General features: G+C 43.1%; 2 protein-coding genes across 2 annotated transcripts; one reads left to right on the top strand and one right to left on the bottom strand.

The window, feature by feature from the left end:
* Positions 1-300: 300 nt before the first annotated feature.
* Positions 301-2,240, bottom strand: LOC106607268 (alpha-2A adrenergic receptor-like). Its single transcript, XM_014204070.3, has one exon. The coding sequence runs from the start codon at positions 1,957-1,959 to the stop codon at positions 688-690; it is 1,272 nt and encodes a 423-aa protein (XP_014059545.1). The 5' UTR covers positions 1,960-2,240; the 3' UTR covers positions 301-687.
* Positions 2,241-5,283: 3,043 nt separating this feature from the next.
* Positions 5,284-17,652, top strand: LOC106607287 (survival of motor neuron-related-splicing factor 30). Its single transcript, XM_014204111.3, has 6 exons — positions 5,284-5,445; positions 9,890-10,009; positions 10,168-10,310; positions 10,624-10,779; positions 10,920-11,073; positions 16,855-17,652. The coding sequence occupies exons 2-6, from the start codon at positions 9,890-9,892 to the stop codon at positions 16,990-16,992; spliced, it is 711 nt and encodes a 236-aa protein (XP_014059586.1). The 5' UTR covers positions 5,284-5,445; the 3' UTR covers positions 16,993-17,652.
* Positions 17,653-17,813: the final 161 nt, after the last annotated feature.

Below are 17,813 nucleotides of genomic sequence, written 5' to 3'. Positions count from 1 at the left end.
TCTCTACTGATAAGGACACAGTAGATGATTCAGTCTATCTTGCCCTGTGGGAACCCAGGTTATCTCTTTCTGTTGGCTCCTGTGGGTCTGTGCCTCTGTGCAAAATGGTACATGAAGGAAACGCAGTTGTGGTTGAAACATGATTGTCCTTATTCAATAAGTAGAATACAATGAAAACGATTAGAGTGCAGTGTTTTAAGTTTGAGTATTTGTTTTCTGGAACATTTACTTAATGTACAACAATACCCCTAAAACTCAATGGGTACCCCAACGAACGTACACTGATAGAACATACTGTAAAATGTAATACATGTTTAAATATGTTTATTCATTATACATACATATGCTCCCTGTTAATCTGCACAGCTAATCGATTATGCATGACTGAATTATAGCCTACATAATAACATTAAGCATCCTCCATGGAGATACAAGCCAGCTGCCTCACTACAATAGCATTAAGTCATAAAAATGGAATGTCAAATACATGTAAATGTATGTGGTGGGATTAAAGATTGTAATGATCTCAAAACTATTGTACATTGACACACATGTACAAAATTGATGAAACAAGTATTTCCCAATAGGTATATTTTCTTTCCATGAGAAACTGTACATGACTCCAACTTGTAAACAATTAAATCTGTATTCAGACAAGAAACAGTAGCTAGTCCAAAAAAAGTATATTCATAGCCCTCGTCTATCCTTCATGCAAAGGATCTTTTTGAAAGACCTCCTGAAGTCATTGTTAAAAATAGTGTAAATGACTGGATTCAGCGAGCTATTGCAGTATCCGAACCAGAAGAAGAAATTGAACAATGTCTCAGGGACACAGCAGGAGTCACATATAGCGGTGAGTGTATACGTGAAGAAGAAGGGGAACCAGCAGACAACAAACACTCCCATGACCACAGCCAGAACAAAGGTGAAGCGCTTCTCTCTGTTCTGCCTTCCTTTCCACCGGCTTACTTTCACACACTGCTGTGCATCACAATCTTTAGGGGACGGGTCTTCTAGTTTCACCTGACTCACTTTGGTCTTTCCCTTTCTCAGCTTCATTTTGATGGAGCACTGGTTCTCATTCCCATCAGACGAGGAGCACTCTTCCTCCACGTCGATTCCATTGACCTCCTCACCCTCCTCCACTCCATCTCTACCTCCTTCTCTGTTCCCTCTCTCCAGGGGGTCCTGCTGAACTAAGCCGTACTGACTTTTGTCTGGATTATTGTTTTCCCTTCTCCTTTCACCCGGAGGGGCCCTGGTTCTATTTTTTGCAACCTGGTAAATTCGAACGTACACCAGAATCATGATCACACAGGGGGCGAAGAATGAGGCGGTGCTGGAGAATATGATGTACCACTTCTCCTCATTGATCTTACATGTGGGACCCTCCTCTTTGGCCCCTTCCTTCTCCATTGAAATGAGAGGTGGGAATGATATAATGGCAGCCAGCACCCACACGAATAAAACTATACATTTGATCCTGCGTGGTGTCCTTTTCGAGTTGTACTCAATGGCTTGCGTGACTGACCAGTATCTGTCCAGACTTATGGCACACAGATGCGTGATGGACGAGGTGCAGAACAGAACATCCAGGGCCAGGTAGATCTCACACCACACTTGACCAAAGTACCAATATCCCATCAGTTCATTAGCCAGAGAAAAGGGCATCACCAGAGTGGCCACTAGAATGTCTGCACATGCTAAGGACACTAAAAACAAGTTCTGAGGGGCTCTTAGGGCCCGGCTGGTGAACACAGCAATGACCACTAGGACATTACCGAACACTGTGAGGAGAATAAGGATACCCACCAGTATTGTCAGAGGTACAGAAGTCTGCACAGTGTAAGGGAGCCTGCCAGGCAAAGTCTTGTTGCTGTTGGTCAAGTTATCACACCCCATAAGGATGAAGCTGGGGTCCTTATAAGACAAGTCAACCAATCCACTATTATGGCACATTCGTTAATTAAGCATCCCACGATAACATAGCCTTTAATTTTTGCCCACTGGGGAAAATGTCATATCAACAATCTCACATACAAATTATCTCAAAATGTGGTTTTACTCCTTTGTTTTCCAGCATCCAAAAACGTAGTTTTCTCCATTTACACATTCAGGAAAAAAGTGGTAATTCGTTATCCTCTTGCCTTCGAGCTTCAAACACTTCAAATTGTCCCACGTTGTGCATGGAATAGCATCGACAGGATTATATTTCTCTGCCACTGAAACAGTAGTTGGTGAAGCAGATATGTATGTGGCAGAGAAGGGGATTGCCGCTTTTTATATGGTGTTGAGCCTCATCTCCCTAGTCAGTGTATCTTAGTGGGAATAATGGGCGGGGTCCAATTACTATCGGAGCTACAGAAGAGTTTCATTGTTGCTTTCCAAATTGTACATTGACAAAATACCTTGTCATTCCAAATATTCTCCAGATATATCTATATATTTGGTATTTTGTGACTACGTCTAGGCTAGTGTTTATTAATGAACCACATGAGATATTAGTAATCTTATTTCATAATCTCGGGTAGCCTAGTGGTTAAGAGTGTTGAGCCAGTAACTGAAAGGTCGTTGGTTCCAACATATATATCTTTTTTTTTAATTTAACCTTTATTTTAACAGGGAAGACATATTGAGACCTAGGTCACTTTTACAAATGCACCCTGTATATACAACGCAAATATACACATTGAACCCAAACTATATACAGTGCTTTCGGAAAGTATTCAGATACTTCACTTTTTCCACATTTTGTTATGTTACAGCCTCATTCTAAAATGTATTACATTCTTTTTTTCCCTCATCAATCTACACACCATACCCCATAATGACAAAGCAAAAATAGGTTTTTAGAAATTTTTGCAAATGTATTCAAAACAAAAAAACAAAATGCCTTGGGGATGCTGTGGGGATGTTTTTCAGCAGCAGGGACTGGAAGACTAGTCAGGATCGAGGGAAAGATGAACAGAGCCAAGTACAGACATATCCTTGATGAAAACCTGCTTCAGAGCGAAGGTTAATCTTCCAACAGGACAACGGCCCTAAGCACACAGCCAAGACAACGCAGGAGTGGCTTCGGGACAAGTCTTTTAAGGTCTTTGAGTCAGCCTGCCATAACCTGGACTTGAATCCGATCAAATATCTCTGGAGAGACCTGAAAAATAGCTATGCAGCAACACTCCCCATCCAACCTGACAGATCTTGAGAGGATCTGCAGAAAAGAATGGAAGAATCTCCCCAAATACAGGTGTGCCAAGCTTGTAGCGTCATACTCAAGAAGACTCAAGGCTGTAATCACTGCCGAAGGTGCTTCAACAAAGTACTGAGTAAAGGGTCTGAATACTTATGTAAATATGATAAACGTGTCTAAAAACCTGTTTTTGCCCTGCGATTATGGGGCATTGTGTGTAGATTCAAAAACTATTGAATACATTTTAGAATATGGCTGTAACGTAACAAAATGTGGAAAAAGTCAAGGGGTCTGAATACTCTCCGAATGCACTGTATATACACATTAAAATACAAAAACACAGTCATGGGAAGCACAAATAAACCATCACAAATCACCCAGAAAAACAGTCACATTACTCCACAAATAAGTCCCCAATCAATACTTGAAATTGTCCTAAAGGGCACCAGAACATTAAGATGAAATGCATTTTGAATTTTGTTCCAGTAATACGGTGCATTAAAACTAAAAGCAGATTTACCTGGCTCGGTGGAGACGCTAGGAACCTTGAGTTAATCCAAGAATCCCCGAGCCGACTAGGTGAAAAATCTGTTGATTTGCCCTTGAGCAAGGCACTTAACCCTAAGGGCCTCTGTAAGTCTCTCTGGATAAGAGCGTCTTGTAATTTACTTATTTTTATGTTAAAAAATGCTAATGACAGCAAGTAGCCTAAGTTAATTGCTGAAAACAGTAGGCCTAAATAATAGCTTCATATATTATTATGCGCTCTAATCTACTCCGATTTCAGAGCACTCTCTTCTGGTTGTACCAGAGTAACAGAATAACTGATTAATTTACGACGGTGCAACACCCATTGAATATGACTTGTGTCAGTAAACCATTCTCCTCAGCCAGAGCGTCCAGTGTGCGCTCTGAACACTATGAGAGCAAAACGTTCTGAATTTATGAACAGACAATCTGACAATGCTCTGAATTTACTTAATGTAACTGACACACTGGAGGCAATTTACGAACGCACCCTGATATGACTTGTTGAAGACATACTGACGGCTCTTATTTAATGGTGCGTGTGTAAATTCACTCTGGCTATCTACTCCGACTTTAGAGTACTCTCGTCTCAGTGTGCAACAGTGCAGAATAACTTATGAATTTACGAACCTGCAACACTGGTCAAATATGACCGGTGTCAGTAAACGTTGGCAAAAAAACAGCAGTTAACACTAACGCTCTAGATAACATGAAAACAGCCTAACCAGTTCTGCTAGTGGAGTAAAATGGTCAGAGTAAGGTGCTCTCTCATTTGTATCTGGAGGTAGCTACTAGCAAGCTAGCCAAAGTTAGATTGGGTGCTCCTGGAGCAAAACACTCTGAATTTACAAATGGACAATCTGGCAACGCTCTGAATTCAAAACGCCCAGAGTGCACTCTGGCACTCCAAATGGAATTTACGAATGCACCCAACATATTATAGAATAACTGTGCGTTCGTAAATTCACTCTGGCTATCTACTCCGATTTCTGAGCACTCTTGTCTGAATGTACCAGAGCGCAGAATAACTGATTAATTTACATACACACAACACCGCTGAATATGATCGGTGTCCATAGACGGCAAAACAAAAAACGCCATTCAGCTGCAGTTACAGTCACCAATGCTCTAGGTAACACGAAAACAGCCTGACCACCTCTGCTATGGTAAGTACAATGGTCAGCGTGAGGTGTTCTCTCGTTGTGTTGCTCATTTGTCTGGAAGTAGCTAGCAAGCTAGCCAAATTTAGCCAGTTAGCTTGAGTGCTTGACTGCCGTTGTGAGGTCAGAACGCTCTGATCAACCCTACTCCTCCACCAGAGTGTCCAGTGTGTACACCGAGAGTGAAACACTCTTAATTTACGAACGGGAAAAGATTGAATTTACTACCGACCCAGAGCACACTCTGACACACTGGAGACAATTTACGAACGCACCCTATGAGTTACAGTCAGAGTTGACCTTTTACAGTGAATTCGTTACGGTGTCGATTCAAATACCAATTGTCCATTTAAGTACCATGGACAGAAATTATTGGGATAAAGCCCCATCTGCTGACAAAGAGCGATGTGACACTTTGGCAGACTACTATCGCGAGAAAAACATGTTATGAGAACAAATCGACATTTCCGGTTTATTTTTAAGATATTTATTTTTGCTGATTTATGAGAACCTATTTCAGTAAAATCTGAATATCCTTATTTATTCAGTTGAACCAAATACAGAAAGGTAAGATTATTAATGAACATTTAGCTGTTTTGAATGTTTTATTTTGCAAAAATGGCACTGGATGCCGGCTGTCACTGTGTTGTGATGATGGCCTACTAATTAACTAACGTTAGCTATCTAGCGGTAACGTTAGTTAGCTGACATTCTTGCTAGCGATGCCTATTTGAAAGTCGATAGCTAGAGTTGATACCCATCAGAGTAAGGCAATAAAGAGAACTAACGTTAGTTACCTGAGAAACGAGTGCTGAAAATGTGTTAACCCTCCACCGAAATGTAACTAGCTACGCCAGATAGCCAATTAAGCTAACTAGCCAGCTGGAATTTGTTGTGTAACTACACATGGCCAAAAGTATGCAGACACCCCTTCAAATTAGTTTATTCGACTATTTCAGCCACACTCGTTGCTGACCGGCGTATAAAATCGAACACACAGCTATGCAATCTCCACAGTCAATGGCCCATACTGAAGAGCTCAGTGACTATCAAATGGCGTAGTCATAGGATGCCACCTTTCCAACAAGTCAGATTGTCAAATTTCTAGCCAGCTAGAGCTGCCCCGGTCAACTGTAAGTGCTGTTATTGTGAAGTGGAAACATCTGAGAGCAACAGCGGCTCAGACGAGAAGTGGTAAGCCACACAAACTCACACAATGGGAGTGCTGAAGTGCGTAGCATCTAAACATCGTCTATCCTCGGTTGCAACACTCTACCGAAGCAACTTCAGCACAAAAACTGTTCATGAAATGGGTCTCCATTGCCAAGCAGCCGCATACAAGCCTAAGATCACCATGTGCAATGCCAAGCGTTGGCTGGAGTGATGTAAAGCTCGCCACCATTAGACTCTAGAGCAGTGGAAACTCGTTCACTGGAGTGAGGTATCATGCTTCGCCTTCTAGCAGTCTGACAGACAAATCTGGGTTTGGCGGATGCCAGGAGAGCGCTACCTTCCCGACTGTAAAGTTTGGTGGAGGAGGCATAATGGTCTGGCGCGTGTTTTTCATAGTTCGGTTGAGGCCCCTTAGTTCCGGGGAAGGGAAATTTTAACGTTACAGCATAAAATGATATTCTAGACTATTCTGTGCTCCCAACTTTGTGGCAACAGTTTGGGGAAGGCCCTTTCCTATATCAAATGTTATTTGTCACATGCGCTGACTACAACACCTTACCATTAAATGCTTACTTACAAGCCCATAACCAACAATGCAGGCAGTTCAAGAAATAGTTAAGAAAATGTTGTCTAAATAAATAAAGTAAAATAATCAAATCAAAAAGTAACAAGAAAATAACATAACAATACTGAGGCTATATACAGGGGGACCGGTACAGAGTCAATATGTACAGGTTAATCAAGGTAATTTGTAAAGTGACTAAGCATAGACGATAGATGACACTGCTGCTACGCGCTAAAAACAAAGGGGGGTCAATGTAAATTGTCCGGGTGGCCATTTGATTAATTGTTCACCAGTCTTATTGCTTGGGAGTAGAAACTGTTAAGGAGCCTTTTGATCCTAGACTTGGCGTCTCGTTACTGCTTGCTGGGCGGTAGTGGAGAGAATAATCACTTGGGTGACGATTTTTTTGGGCCTTCCTCTGACACCCATCGCCTAGTATATAGGTCCTGGATGTTAGGAAGCTTGGCCCCAGTGATGTACTGGGCCGTACTCACTACCCTCTAGCGCCTTACGGTCAGATGCCGAGTAGTTGCCATATCAGGCGGTGATGCAACCGGTCAGGATGCTCTTGATGGTGCAGCTGTAGAACTTTTTGAGGATCTGGGGACCCATGCCAAATCTTTTCAGTCCTGAGGGGGAAAAGGTGTTTTCGTGCCCTCTTCACAACTGTCTTGGTGTGTTTGGACCATGATAGTTTGTTGGTGATGTGGGGACCAAGGACTTTGAAACTGTCGACGCGTTCCACTTCAGTCTCGTCCATGTTAATGGGGGCCTGTTCGGCCCTCCTTTTCTTATAGTCCACGATCAGCTCCTTTGTCTGTATCACATTGAGGGAGAGGTTGTTGTCCTCGCACCACACTGCCAGGTCTCTGACCTCCTCCCAATAGGCTGTCTCATCGTTGTCGGTGATCAGGTCTACCACTGTTGTCGTCAGCAAAGTAGATGTTGTTGGAGTCGTGCTTGGCCATGCAGTTGTGGGTGAACAGGGTGTACAGGACTAAGCACAGACCCCTGAGAGGCCCCAGTGTTGCGGATCAGCTTGGCAGATATGTTATTGCCTAACCTTACCACCTGGGGCTGTCAGGAAGTCCAGGTTCCAGTTGCAGAGGGAGGTGTTTAGTCCCAGGGTCTTTAGCTTGATGAGCTTTGTAGGCACTATGGTGTTGAACGCTGAGCTGTAGTCAATGAACAGCATTCTCACATAGGTATTCCTTTTGTCCAGGTGGGAAAGGGCAGTGTGGAGTGCGATTTGAGATTGTGTCATCTGTGGATCTGTTGGGGCAGTATGCGACTTGTAGTGGGTCTAGGGTTTCTGGGTTGATGGAGTTGTGAGCCATGACCAGCCTTTCAAAGCACTTCATATCTACTGACATGAGTGCTAGGGGGCAGTAATCATTTAGGCATGTTACCTTCGCTTTCTTTGGTACAGGGACTATGGTGGTCTGTTTGAAACATGTAGGTATTACAGACTCTGTCAGGGAGAGGTTGACGATATCAGTGAAGACACTTGCCAGTTGGCCCGGGCACGTCTTGGCAATCCGTCTGGCCCTGCGGCTTCATGGATGTTGACCTGCTTAAAGGTCTTGCTCACATTGGCTACGGACAGCTTGATCACACAGCTGGTATGAAAGCTAAACGCCTTTTATCCACAGAGCCCTTTTGCCCTTTGTTAGGTAACGTAACAATTAGAGGTCGACCGATTTAATCGGTATGGCCGATTTTAATTAGGGCCGATTTTCAAGTTTTCATAACAATCGGTAATCGGCCTTTTTGGATGCCGATTATGGCCGATTACATTGCAATCCATGAGGAAACTGTGGCAGGCTGACCACCTGTTACACAAGTGCAGCGTCAAAAGGACCTTGTGGTTGCAAGAAGCCAAGGTACTTTGCTAGCTAGCACTAAACTTATCTTATAAAAAAAACAATCAATCAATCTTCACATAATCACTAGTTAACTACACATGGTTGATGATATTACTAAGTTAACTAGCTTGTCCTGCGTTGGATATAATCAATGCGCTGCCTGTTAATTTATCATCGAATCACAGCCTACTTCAACTTCGCCAAACAGGTGAGGATTTAACAAAAGCGCATTGCCGAAAAAAGCACAGTCGTTGCACAAATGTACCTAACCATGAACATCAATGCCTTTTCTTAAAATCAATACACAGAAGTATATTTTTTAAACCTGCATATTTAGTTAAAATAAATTCATGTTAGCAGGCAATATTGACTAGGGAAATTGTGTCATGGTATATGCAACAGTTTTGGCCGCCTGGCTAGTTGTGAACTGTGTGACCGTAATTCATTTGCCAGAATTTTACATAATTATAACATAACATTGAAGGTTGTGTAATGTAACAGCAATATCTAGACTTGGGGTTGCCACCTGTTTGATAAAATACGGAACGGTTCCGTATTTCACTGAAAGAATAAACGTTTAGTTTTTTCGAAATGATAGTTTCCGTATTTGACCATAGTAATGACCTAAGGCTCGTATTTCTGTGTGTTTATTATTAAGTCTATGATTTGATAGAGCAGTCTGACTGAGCAATGGTAAGCAGCAGCAGGCTCGTAAGCATTCATTCAAACAGCACTTTACTGCGTTTGCCAGCAGCTCTTAGCAATGCTTGAAGCACAGCACTCTTTATGACTTCAAACCTATCAACTCCCGAGATTAGGCTGGCAATACTAAAGTGCCTATAAGAACATCCAATAGTCAAAGGTATATGAAATACAAATGGTGTAGAGAGAAATAGTTGACGCGTCATAATTCTTATAATAACTACAACCTAAAACTTAACTGGGAGTATTGAAGAACTGGGAATATTGAGCCACCAGCTTTCATATGTTCTCATGTTCTGAGCAAGGAACTTAAACGTTAGCTTTTTTACATGGCACATATTGCACTTTTACTTTCTTCTCCAACACTGTTTTTGCATTATTTAAACCAAATTGAACATGCTTCATTATTTATTTCAGAGTAAATATGTTATATATGTATTATATTAAGTTAAAATAAAAGTGTTCATTCAGTATTGTTGTAATTGTCATTATTACAAATATATATATTATTATTACAAATATCGGCTTTTTTTGGTCCTCCAATAATCCGTATCCGCATTGAAAAATCATAATTGGTCGACCTCTAGTAACAGTTCTCTGATGTGCAACACTTAATGATGTTATTGAGCTATGTGTGCTTGTTATTTGCTATCATTGCTTTGTTTCAACTGTATCGTTTTACCACTCTTTCATTGTGAAATTTCAGATGTCAGAGGATTTGTTGAAACAGTTGGGCAGCTACAAAGCACAGTTGCAACAAGTGGAAGCCGCCTTATCAACCGATCCTGACAATGAAGACCTTCTCAAATTACAGAAAGACTTATCGGTAACTAGTTAGCCATGTGTCACCTGTATTGGCCATGAACATTTTCGATTTTACATCATTTTTACATCATTGAGTGTCAATATGTTTCTTAGTGTGTCTGTTTTCAAATGCGATTATTATCCAGGAATTGAATGACCTCAATGACGTATCCTTCACAGGAAGTCATAGACTTAACAAAAGACCTCCTGACGTCCCAGCCCTCCGAAGGTACTGCTAGTGCCAACAGCTCAGATGCAGCCCCCCTGAAACATAGGTGGAGCGTTGGGGACAGGTGTATGACTGTGTGGAGTCAGGATGGACAGTGAGTATCACCCAGAAGCTCCTCAGTCCATAGTCAAACTGAATATTCAACTGTTACGTTACCAATTTTACAATGCCATCTTTGTTCGTCTTGCTTGCACATATAGGGTCTTGACTTCATTTGACCTACACTATTCAAATGTATTTGTTCAGTGAAGAAGTGATAGACATGACAAGACTATTTTGCAAGAAGGGCCTAGCCCATGAATAAGAACAATAACAGAAACTCTCAGAATCAGTAATTCTTTATAATTGTGTAGTAGGGCTTGAGTCTTGCTTGTACTCACCTGCTTACAGCCGGGATTCTTTGACAGGGTGTATGAAGCTGAGATTGAGGAGATAGACGGCGAGAATGGAACGGCGGCCATCACCTTCTCCGGCTACGGGAACGCAGAGGTGGTGCCACTGCAGAACCTCAAGCCTGCCGAGGAGGGCAAGCACTCTGAGGATGACGGGAAATCCAAGTCCAGGTAGGAGAGACAACGTATATGTTAATGAAATAGGTCCTGTGTTGGGTCAGGAGTTTCCCTTGTTTCCATTTCTTGATGTCCAGAAGAGTCCATGGCTGATCTAAAATTGTAACTTTGTGTGGGTGTGTGCGCCATGACAGGAAGGAGCAGATAGCAGACCAGAGGGAGTACAAGAAGAAGAAGGCCCAGAAGAAGGTGCTGAGGATGAAGGAGCTGGAACAGGAGCGAGAAGACCAGAAATCCAAGTGGCAGAGTTTTAACAACAAGGCCTATAACAAGAACAAGAAAGGACAGGTATATTCATTCATTCGCATATTCATCTACTTTACACACTAGAAATGCCGGGCCTTGAGCCATCCCGTTCTGAGCTAATAACATCCTAACAGTCTAATAAATACATTTCATATATTCTATTGCAAAAATAGTGTTTTTATGAAGATCTTAGGTAACATTGGAATATGCATTTTCCCCCCTCAAAGAATACAAAAGCATTTTCACTAAATCAAATCAAAGGTTATTGGTCGCATTCACATATTTAGCAGATGTTATTGAGGGTTTAGCGAAATACAGTGCAGTAATAGCTAACAATACACAATAATACACACAAATCTAAAAAGTAAAAGAATGGAATTAGGACAAGCAATGCTAGTGGGTATGGGATGAAGAGACAATATGAATAGAATATGTAGTACATCATCTGAAGAATAGTATATGTACAGCAATAGTTAAATAGGATAGGCCTTGACTAGAATACAGTATATACATATGAAGTGGGTAAAACAGTATGTAAACATTATTTAAAGTGACCAGTGTTCCATGACTATGTACATAGGGCAGCAGCCTCTAAGGTGCATGGTAGAGTGCCCGGGTGGTAGCTGTCTAGTGATGGTGACTAAAATTCAGGGGGCTGGCTAGTTGTCACTGTCTAACAATCTGATGGCCTTGAGATAGAAGCTGTTTTTCCAGTCTCTCAGCCCCAGCTTTGATGCACCTGTACTGACCTCGCCTTCTGGATGGTAACGGGGTGAACAGGCCATGGCTTGGTTGGCTGAGGTCCTTGATGATCTCCTTGGTCTTTCTGTGACACCGGGTGCTGTAAATGTCCTGGAGCGCAGGCAGTGTGCCCCTGTTTCTCTATTGGGTAGACTGCGTACCAGACGGTGATCTTAATGGTGCATCTGTAAAAGTTTGTCAGGATCTTAGGGGCCAAGCCAAATTTCTTCAGCTGCCTGAAGAAATTCACCACACTGTGTTGACCACTTCAGTTTGTCAATAATGTGTACGCCGAGGAACTTGAAGCTTTTCACCACCTCCACTCGGGCCCCGTCGATGTGGATGGGGGCGTGCTCCCTCTGCTATCTCCTGAAGTCCACGATCAGCTCCTTCGTTTTTTTGAAGGGAGGATATTTTCCTGGCACCACCCTGCCAGGGCCCTCACCACCTCTCTGTATGCTGTCTTGTATTTGTTGGTAATCAGGCCTACCACTGTTGTGTCATCTGTCAACTTGATTTTTGAGTTGGAACAGGAGGAACAGGAAGGGGCTGAGTACGCACCCTTGTGGGGGCCCTGGTGTTGAGGATCAGTGTAGTGGCGACCACCTGGGCGCGGCCTGTCAAAGTCTAGGACCCAGTTGCACAGGGTGGGGTTCAGACCCAGGGCCCCGAGCTTGGTGGGTACTATGGTATTGAGCTGTAGACAATTAACATCATTCTTACATAAGTATTGCTGTTGTTCAGATGGGATAGGGCAGTGCGATGGTGATTGCGTCATCCGTGGATCTATTGGGGCGATATGCAAATTGCAGTGGGTCTAGGGTGTTGGTTAAGGTGGCGATATGATCCTTAACTAGCCTCTCAAAGCACTTCAAGATGACAGAAGTGAGTGCAGCGGGGTAATAATCATTTAGTTACCTTTGCTTTCTTGGTTACAAGAACAATGGTGGACGTCTTGAAGCAAGTGGAGACAGCAGACTGGTATAGGGAGAGATTGAATATGTCCGTAAACACTCCAGCCAGCTGGTCTGTGCATTCTCTGAGGACGCGGCTAGGGATGCCGTCTGGGCCAGCAGCCTTGCGAGGGTTAACATGCTTAAATGTCTTACTCACGTCGGCCATGGAGAAGGGGAGCTCACAGTCCACAGGAGCAGTGTTGACCCACTGTGTTTCCCTTGAAGCGGGTGAAGAAGGTGTTTAGCATGTACGGGAGCAAGACGTCAGTGTCTTGCCATCTAACCACGTTTTTTTTGGTTTGAATAGGTTTTAATCGTCACAGTGGGAACAACATCCCCTATACACTTCCTGACGAACTCAGTAACCATGTCAATGTTATTCTCAGAGGCAACCTGGAACATATCCCAGTCCATGTGATCAAAACAATCTTGAAGCATGGATTCCGATTGGTCAGACCGGCATTGAACGGACCTTACCACGGGTACTTCCTGTTTGAGTTTCTGCCTATAGGAAGGGAGGAGCAGGACGTAGGTGTGATCTGATTTGCCGAAGGGAGGGTGGGGCAGGACTTGTAGCCGACCCCGAAGGGAGAGTAGCAATGGTCGATAGTTTTTGAAGCACGATTGGAGTGGGCGACGTGTTGATAGATCTTTGCTAGTGTTTTCCTCAGATTTGCTATATAAATGCAGCTACAATAAATGCGGTCTCAGGATATGCGGTTTCCAGTTTGCACAAAGTCCAGTGGAGTTCCTTGAGAGCCGTCATGGTATCGGCTTGAGGGGGAATATACACGGCTGTGATGATGACCGAAGAGAATTCTCTCAGGAGGTAATGCGGTCGGCATTTGATTGAGGTATTCAAGGTCGGGTGAACAGAAAGACTTGAGTTCCTGTACATTAAAAACGAAAACGCAAACACCACAATTCAGTGTTATATCCATCGCAATGAAATCCTTTTTTTTTTTTTTTTTTTTGCATGTCTTAAAGGTCCAATGCAGCTGTTTTTACCTCAATGTCAAATAATTAATTAATGATCTTACTGTGATTGTTTTCAGTTAAAATGGTCAAAAATAGCGTCTTAGCAAAGAGCAATTTCTCAAGAAAGAATTTTGCTAGGTATGTCTTAGTGGGAGGGGAAAACTAGAAATTAGCTGTTATTGGCAGAGAGGTTTGGAACTCTTTCGTATTGGTTGATTAACTAATTTACTGCCTGTTGATGTCACCAGGCAGGCCAAAAATCCCACCAAAACATTCTGAAATTTCAGGTGGTCTTTTCAAACAGCTCTTACGCTAAAAGGGCATTATACTTTTCACAGTATTATTCCATCCTTATATATATATATAAAACAAAGGAAAAACACTTTTGACTGCACTGGGCCTTTAAGAAACATTATGATCCTAAGACAATGCATTTTAAAAGAACAGAATAGCATATTTTAAATGTCATGTTACCATGTTACCAAAGCTACATTGCTTTGTAGCCTAGGCAATATGTTGCAGGGAGTGCTCACAAGTTGAAAGCATGGCTTCTTAGTTATTCATGGGAAAAGTTATATTTAGAAATGCAGCCCATCCACTCAAATTTGAGTTTTGGGAAAAGTTAGTTTTCTTGAAACCATAGATATGCTCTCTGATGGGTAATATTAATCTGAGCTGCATGAACCTCTCTGTAAGATGATTTGGAAAAGTAGCTTTTTGCTAAGCTCTGTTCTCTTTGTCAATTACACATGCCTCGCTGTTCATCAGTTTCTTCATTGACAATTGATAATATGGTCACCCATCAGACTTCTGTCAATTTAATCTTGTTTAAAGGTTACAACCAGGCTGTATCACAACCGGCCATGATTGTGAGTCCCATAGGGCGGCACAGAATTGGCCCAGCGTCGTCCGGGTTTGGCCGGTGTAGGTTGTCATTGTAAATAAGAATTTGTTCTTAACTGACTTGCCTAGTTAAGTAAGATAAAATGTCTGTGTGAAGTTGGTTTAGATATAGTTTAGCTGTAGTTTCGATGGGCTATAATCAGATGGGCAGCGAACTGTCATGTGAAGGAAGGGCAGGAAAGAAAATGACATGTCTTCCTGCTTATAACACAACCTTTTTGTAATCAAAATTCTAACATTTACATTTACATTTAAGTCATTTAGCAGACGCTCTTATCCAGAGTGACTTACAAATTGGTGGATTCACCTTATGATATCCAGTGGAACAACCACTTTACAATAGTGCATCTAAATCTTTTAAGGGGGGGGGGGGTTAGAAGGATTACTTTATCCTATCCTAGGTATTCCTTAAAGAGGTGGGGTTTCAGGTGTCTCCGGAAGGTGGTGATTGACTCCGCTGGCGTCGTGAGGGAGCTTGTTCCACCATTGGGGTGCCAGAGCAGCGAACAGTTTTGACTGGGCTGAGCGGGAACTGTGGTTCCTCAGAGGTAGGGAGGCGAGCAGTCCAGAGGTGGATGAACGCAGTGCCCTTGTTTGGGTGTAGGGCCTGATCAGAGCCTGAAGGTACGGAGGTGCCGTTCCCCTCACAGCTCCGTAGGCAAGCACCATGGTCTTGTAGCGGATGCGAGCTTCAACAGAAAGCCAGTGGAGAGAGCGGAGGAGCGGGGTGACGTGAGAGAACTTGGGAAGGTTGAACACCAGACGGGCTGTGGCGTTCTGGATGAGTTGTAGGGGTTTAATGGCACAGGCAGGGAGCCCAGCCAACAGCGAGTTGCAGTAATCCAGACGGGAGATGACAAGTGCCTGGATTAGGACCTGCGCCGCTTCCTGTGTGAGGCAGGGTCGTACTCTGCGAATGTTGTAGAGCATGAACCTACAGGATCGGGTCACCGCCTTGATGTTAGTAGAGAACGACAGGGTGTTGTCCAGGGTCACGCCAAGGTTCTTAGCACTCTGGCAGGAGGACACAATGGAGTTGTCAACCGTGATGGCGAGATCATGGAAAGGGCAGACCTTCCCCGGGAGGAAGAGCAGCTCCGTCTTGCCGAGGTTCAGCTTGAGGTGGTGATCCGTCATCCACACTGATGTCTGCCAGACATGCAGAGATGCGATTCGCCACCTGGTTATCAGAAGGGGGGGAAAGGAGAAGATTAATTGTGTGTCGTCTGCATAGCAATGATAGGAGAGACCATGTGAGGATATGACAGAGCCAAGTGACTTGGTGTATAGCGAGAATAGGAGAGGGCCTAGAACAGAGCCCTGGGGGACACCAGTGGTGAGAGCACGTGGTGCGGAGACAGATTCTCGCCACGCCACCTGGTAGGAGCGACCTGTCAGGTAGGACGCAATCCAAGCGTGGGCCGCGCCGGAGATGCCCAACTCGGAGAGGGTGGAGAGGAGGATCTGATGGTTCACCGTATCAAAGGCAGCAGATAGGTCTAGGAGGATGAGAGGAGAGAGAGTTAGCTTTAGCAGTGCGGAGAGCCTCCGTGACACAGAGAAGAGCAGTCTCAGTTGAATGACCAGTCTTGAAACCTGACTGATTTGGATCAAGAAGGTAATTCTGAGAGAGATAGCAGGAGAGCTGGCCAAGGACGGCACGTTCAAGAGTTTTGGAGAGAAAAGAAAGAAGGGATACTGGTCTGTCGTTGTTGACATCGGAGGGATCGAGTGTAGGTTTTTTCAGAAGGGGTGCAACTCTCGCTCTCTTGAAGACGGAAGGGACGTAGCCAGCGGTCAAGGATGAGTTGATGAGCGGGGTGAGGTAAGGGAGAAGGTCTCCGGAAATGGTCTGGAGAAGAGAGTAGGGGATAGGGTCAAGCGGGCAGGTTGTTGGGCGGCCGGCCGTCACAAGACGCGAGATTTCATCTGGAGAGAGAGGGGAGAAAGAGGTCAAAGCACAGGGTAGGGCAGTGTGAGCAGGACCAGCGGTGTCGTTTGACTTAGCAAACGAGGATCATTGTGTTGAATATTCCTAAATAAGTCTATTTAAGGATGGAGGTGGACATGACTTAAAACATTGCAGAGGTATTACCATTTTAAATTCATATGAAATCAAAATGACTCTGCGCTTCGTGTTAAATTAAGTAACTTTTCAAATGTTATTTGCACATTTTCAGCTGTTGCATTTTTGCAGAAGTACCATCACAAATAGTCTTACTGAGATTTCCATTGTCTGTTGCAGGTGAAGAGGAGTATATTTGCATCGCCGGAGAGTGTAAACGGAAAGGTGGGAGTAGGAACATGTGGCATTGCAGACAAACCTATGACCACGTATCATGACACATCCAAATATAACGTCAGGCATCTAATGCCACAGTGACCGAACATTTTATCTTGGTGTAAAAGTATCCTATTGTATAGTAGCAAGATCATTGCTTACCGTTGTGTTTTATATGGTTTGGGTTACCCCAGTAAAGGAGCTTTGAAACAAATTGCTTGCTCACCATTGGTTGCCTCATTGGGAAATTGTCCTTACCAGTATATCACACAGAACAGCAGAATTCATAATAAAATAAATGACCACTGTAATGGAGTTGCAGCACAAATAATGGTTGTGGTGAAATTAGTCTGGGTTGCTGTATCCTTCTGAATGCAACAAAGGCCAAAAAAGCATTTCCATGTTTTCAATGTTACACATTTATTATCGATTTTTCAGGTTGAACTAGACTTGCTTTTTAAAGCAAGTCATAAAGCTAATTTTACATCTCAGTTTTGTACATTTACAGGGAAACAAATTGTTTTTTGTTTAGAGGTAAGATGTTCCTCTCATTTTTTCCCTGAACTTGGGCTTTAACTTAAGTCTGAAGAATTGTTCATATTGGTACTGAATGTTGTTTAACACAGTTCCTCCAGATGGCAGTAATGTATTTTATACCATCTTTGTTCTGTGATGTATGTCAATGACCTTATGCCACTGCTGGTGATATAAGCTTTTTTTTAAATAAAATCAGGGATGTTGTGGATTCTCCTATTAAATCTTCATGTTTGTGTGATTTATTCTGAGGTTTTGTCTCTGGTGCTGGTGCATAAGTGTGCAATCTGCAGATATAAATGTATTGTATAGAAAATACATGATTTCAATCATGAAGAGTATATATCTTACAGCTTTGGGCACCACAATAACAAAGAACAACTGAACAC

This window comes from Salmo salar, chromosome 01 (assembly GCF_965601325.2).
Source record: "Salmo salar chromosome 01, fSalSal1, whole genome shotgun sequence".
Taxonomy (NCBI): Eukaryota; Metazoa; Chordata; class Actinopteri; order Salmoniformes; family Salmonidae; genus Salmo; species Salmo salar.
This window is presented reverse-complemented; position numbering and strand designations above follow the sequence as displayed.

Excerpts from the sequence above, each read along its gene's own strand:
- LOC106607268 (XM_014204070.3), bottom strand. The coding sequence starts at position 1,959 with ATGTGCCATAATAGTGGATTGGTTGACTTGTCTTATAAGGACCCCAGC.
- LOC106607287 (XM_014204111.3), top strand. The coding sequence starts at position 9,890 with ATGTCAGAGGATTTGTTGAAACAGTTGGGCAGCTACAAAGCACAGTTG. Across the intron at positions 10,311-10,623 it reads GTGTGGAGTCAGGATGGACA|GGTGTATGAAGCTGAGATTG; the intron begins GTGAGTATCACC and ends ATTCTTTGACAG. Across the intron at positions 10,780-10,919 it reads GACGGGAAATCCAAGTCCAG|GAAGGAGCAGATAGCAGACC; the intron begins GTAGGAGAGACA and ends GCGCCATGACAG.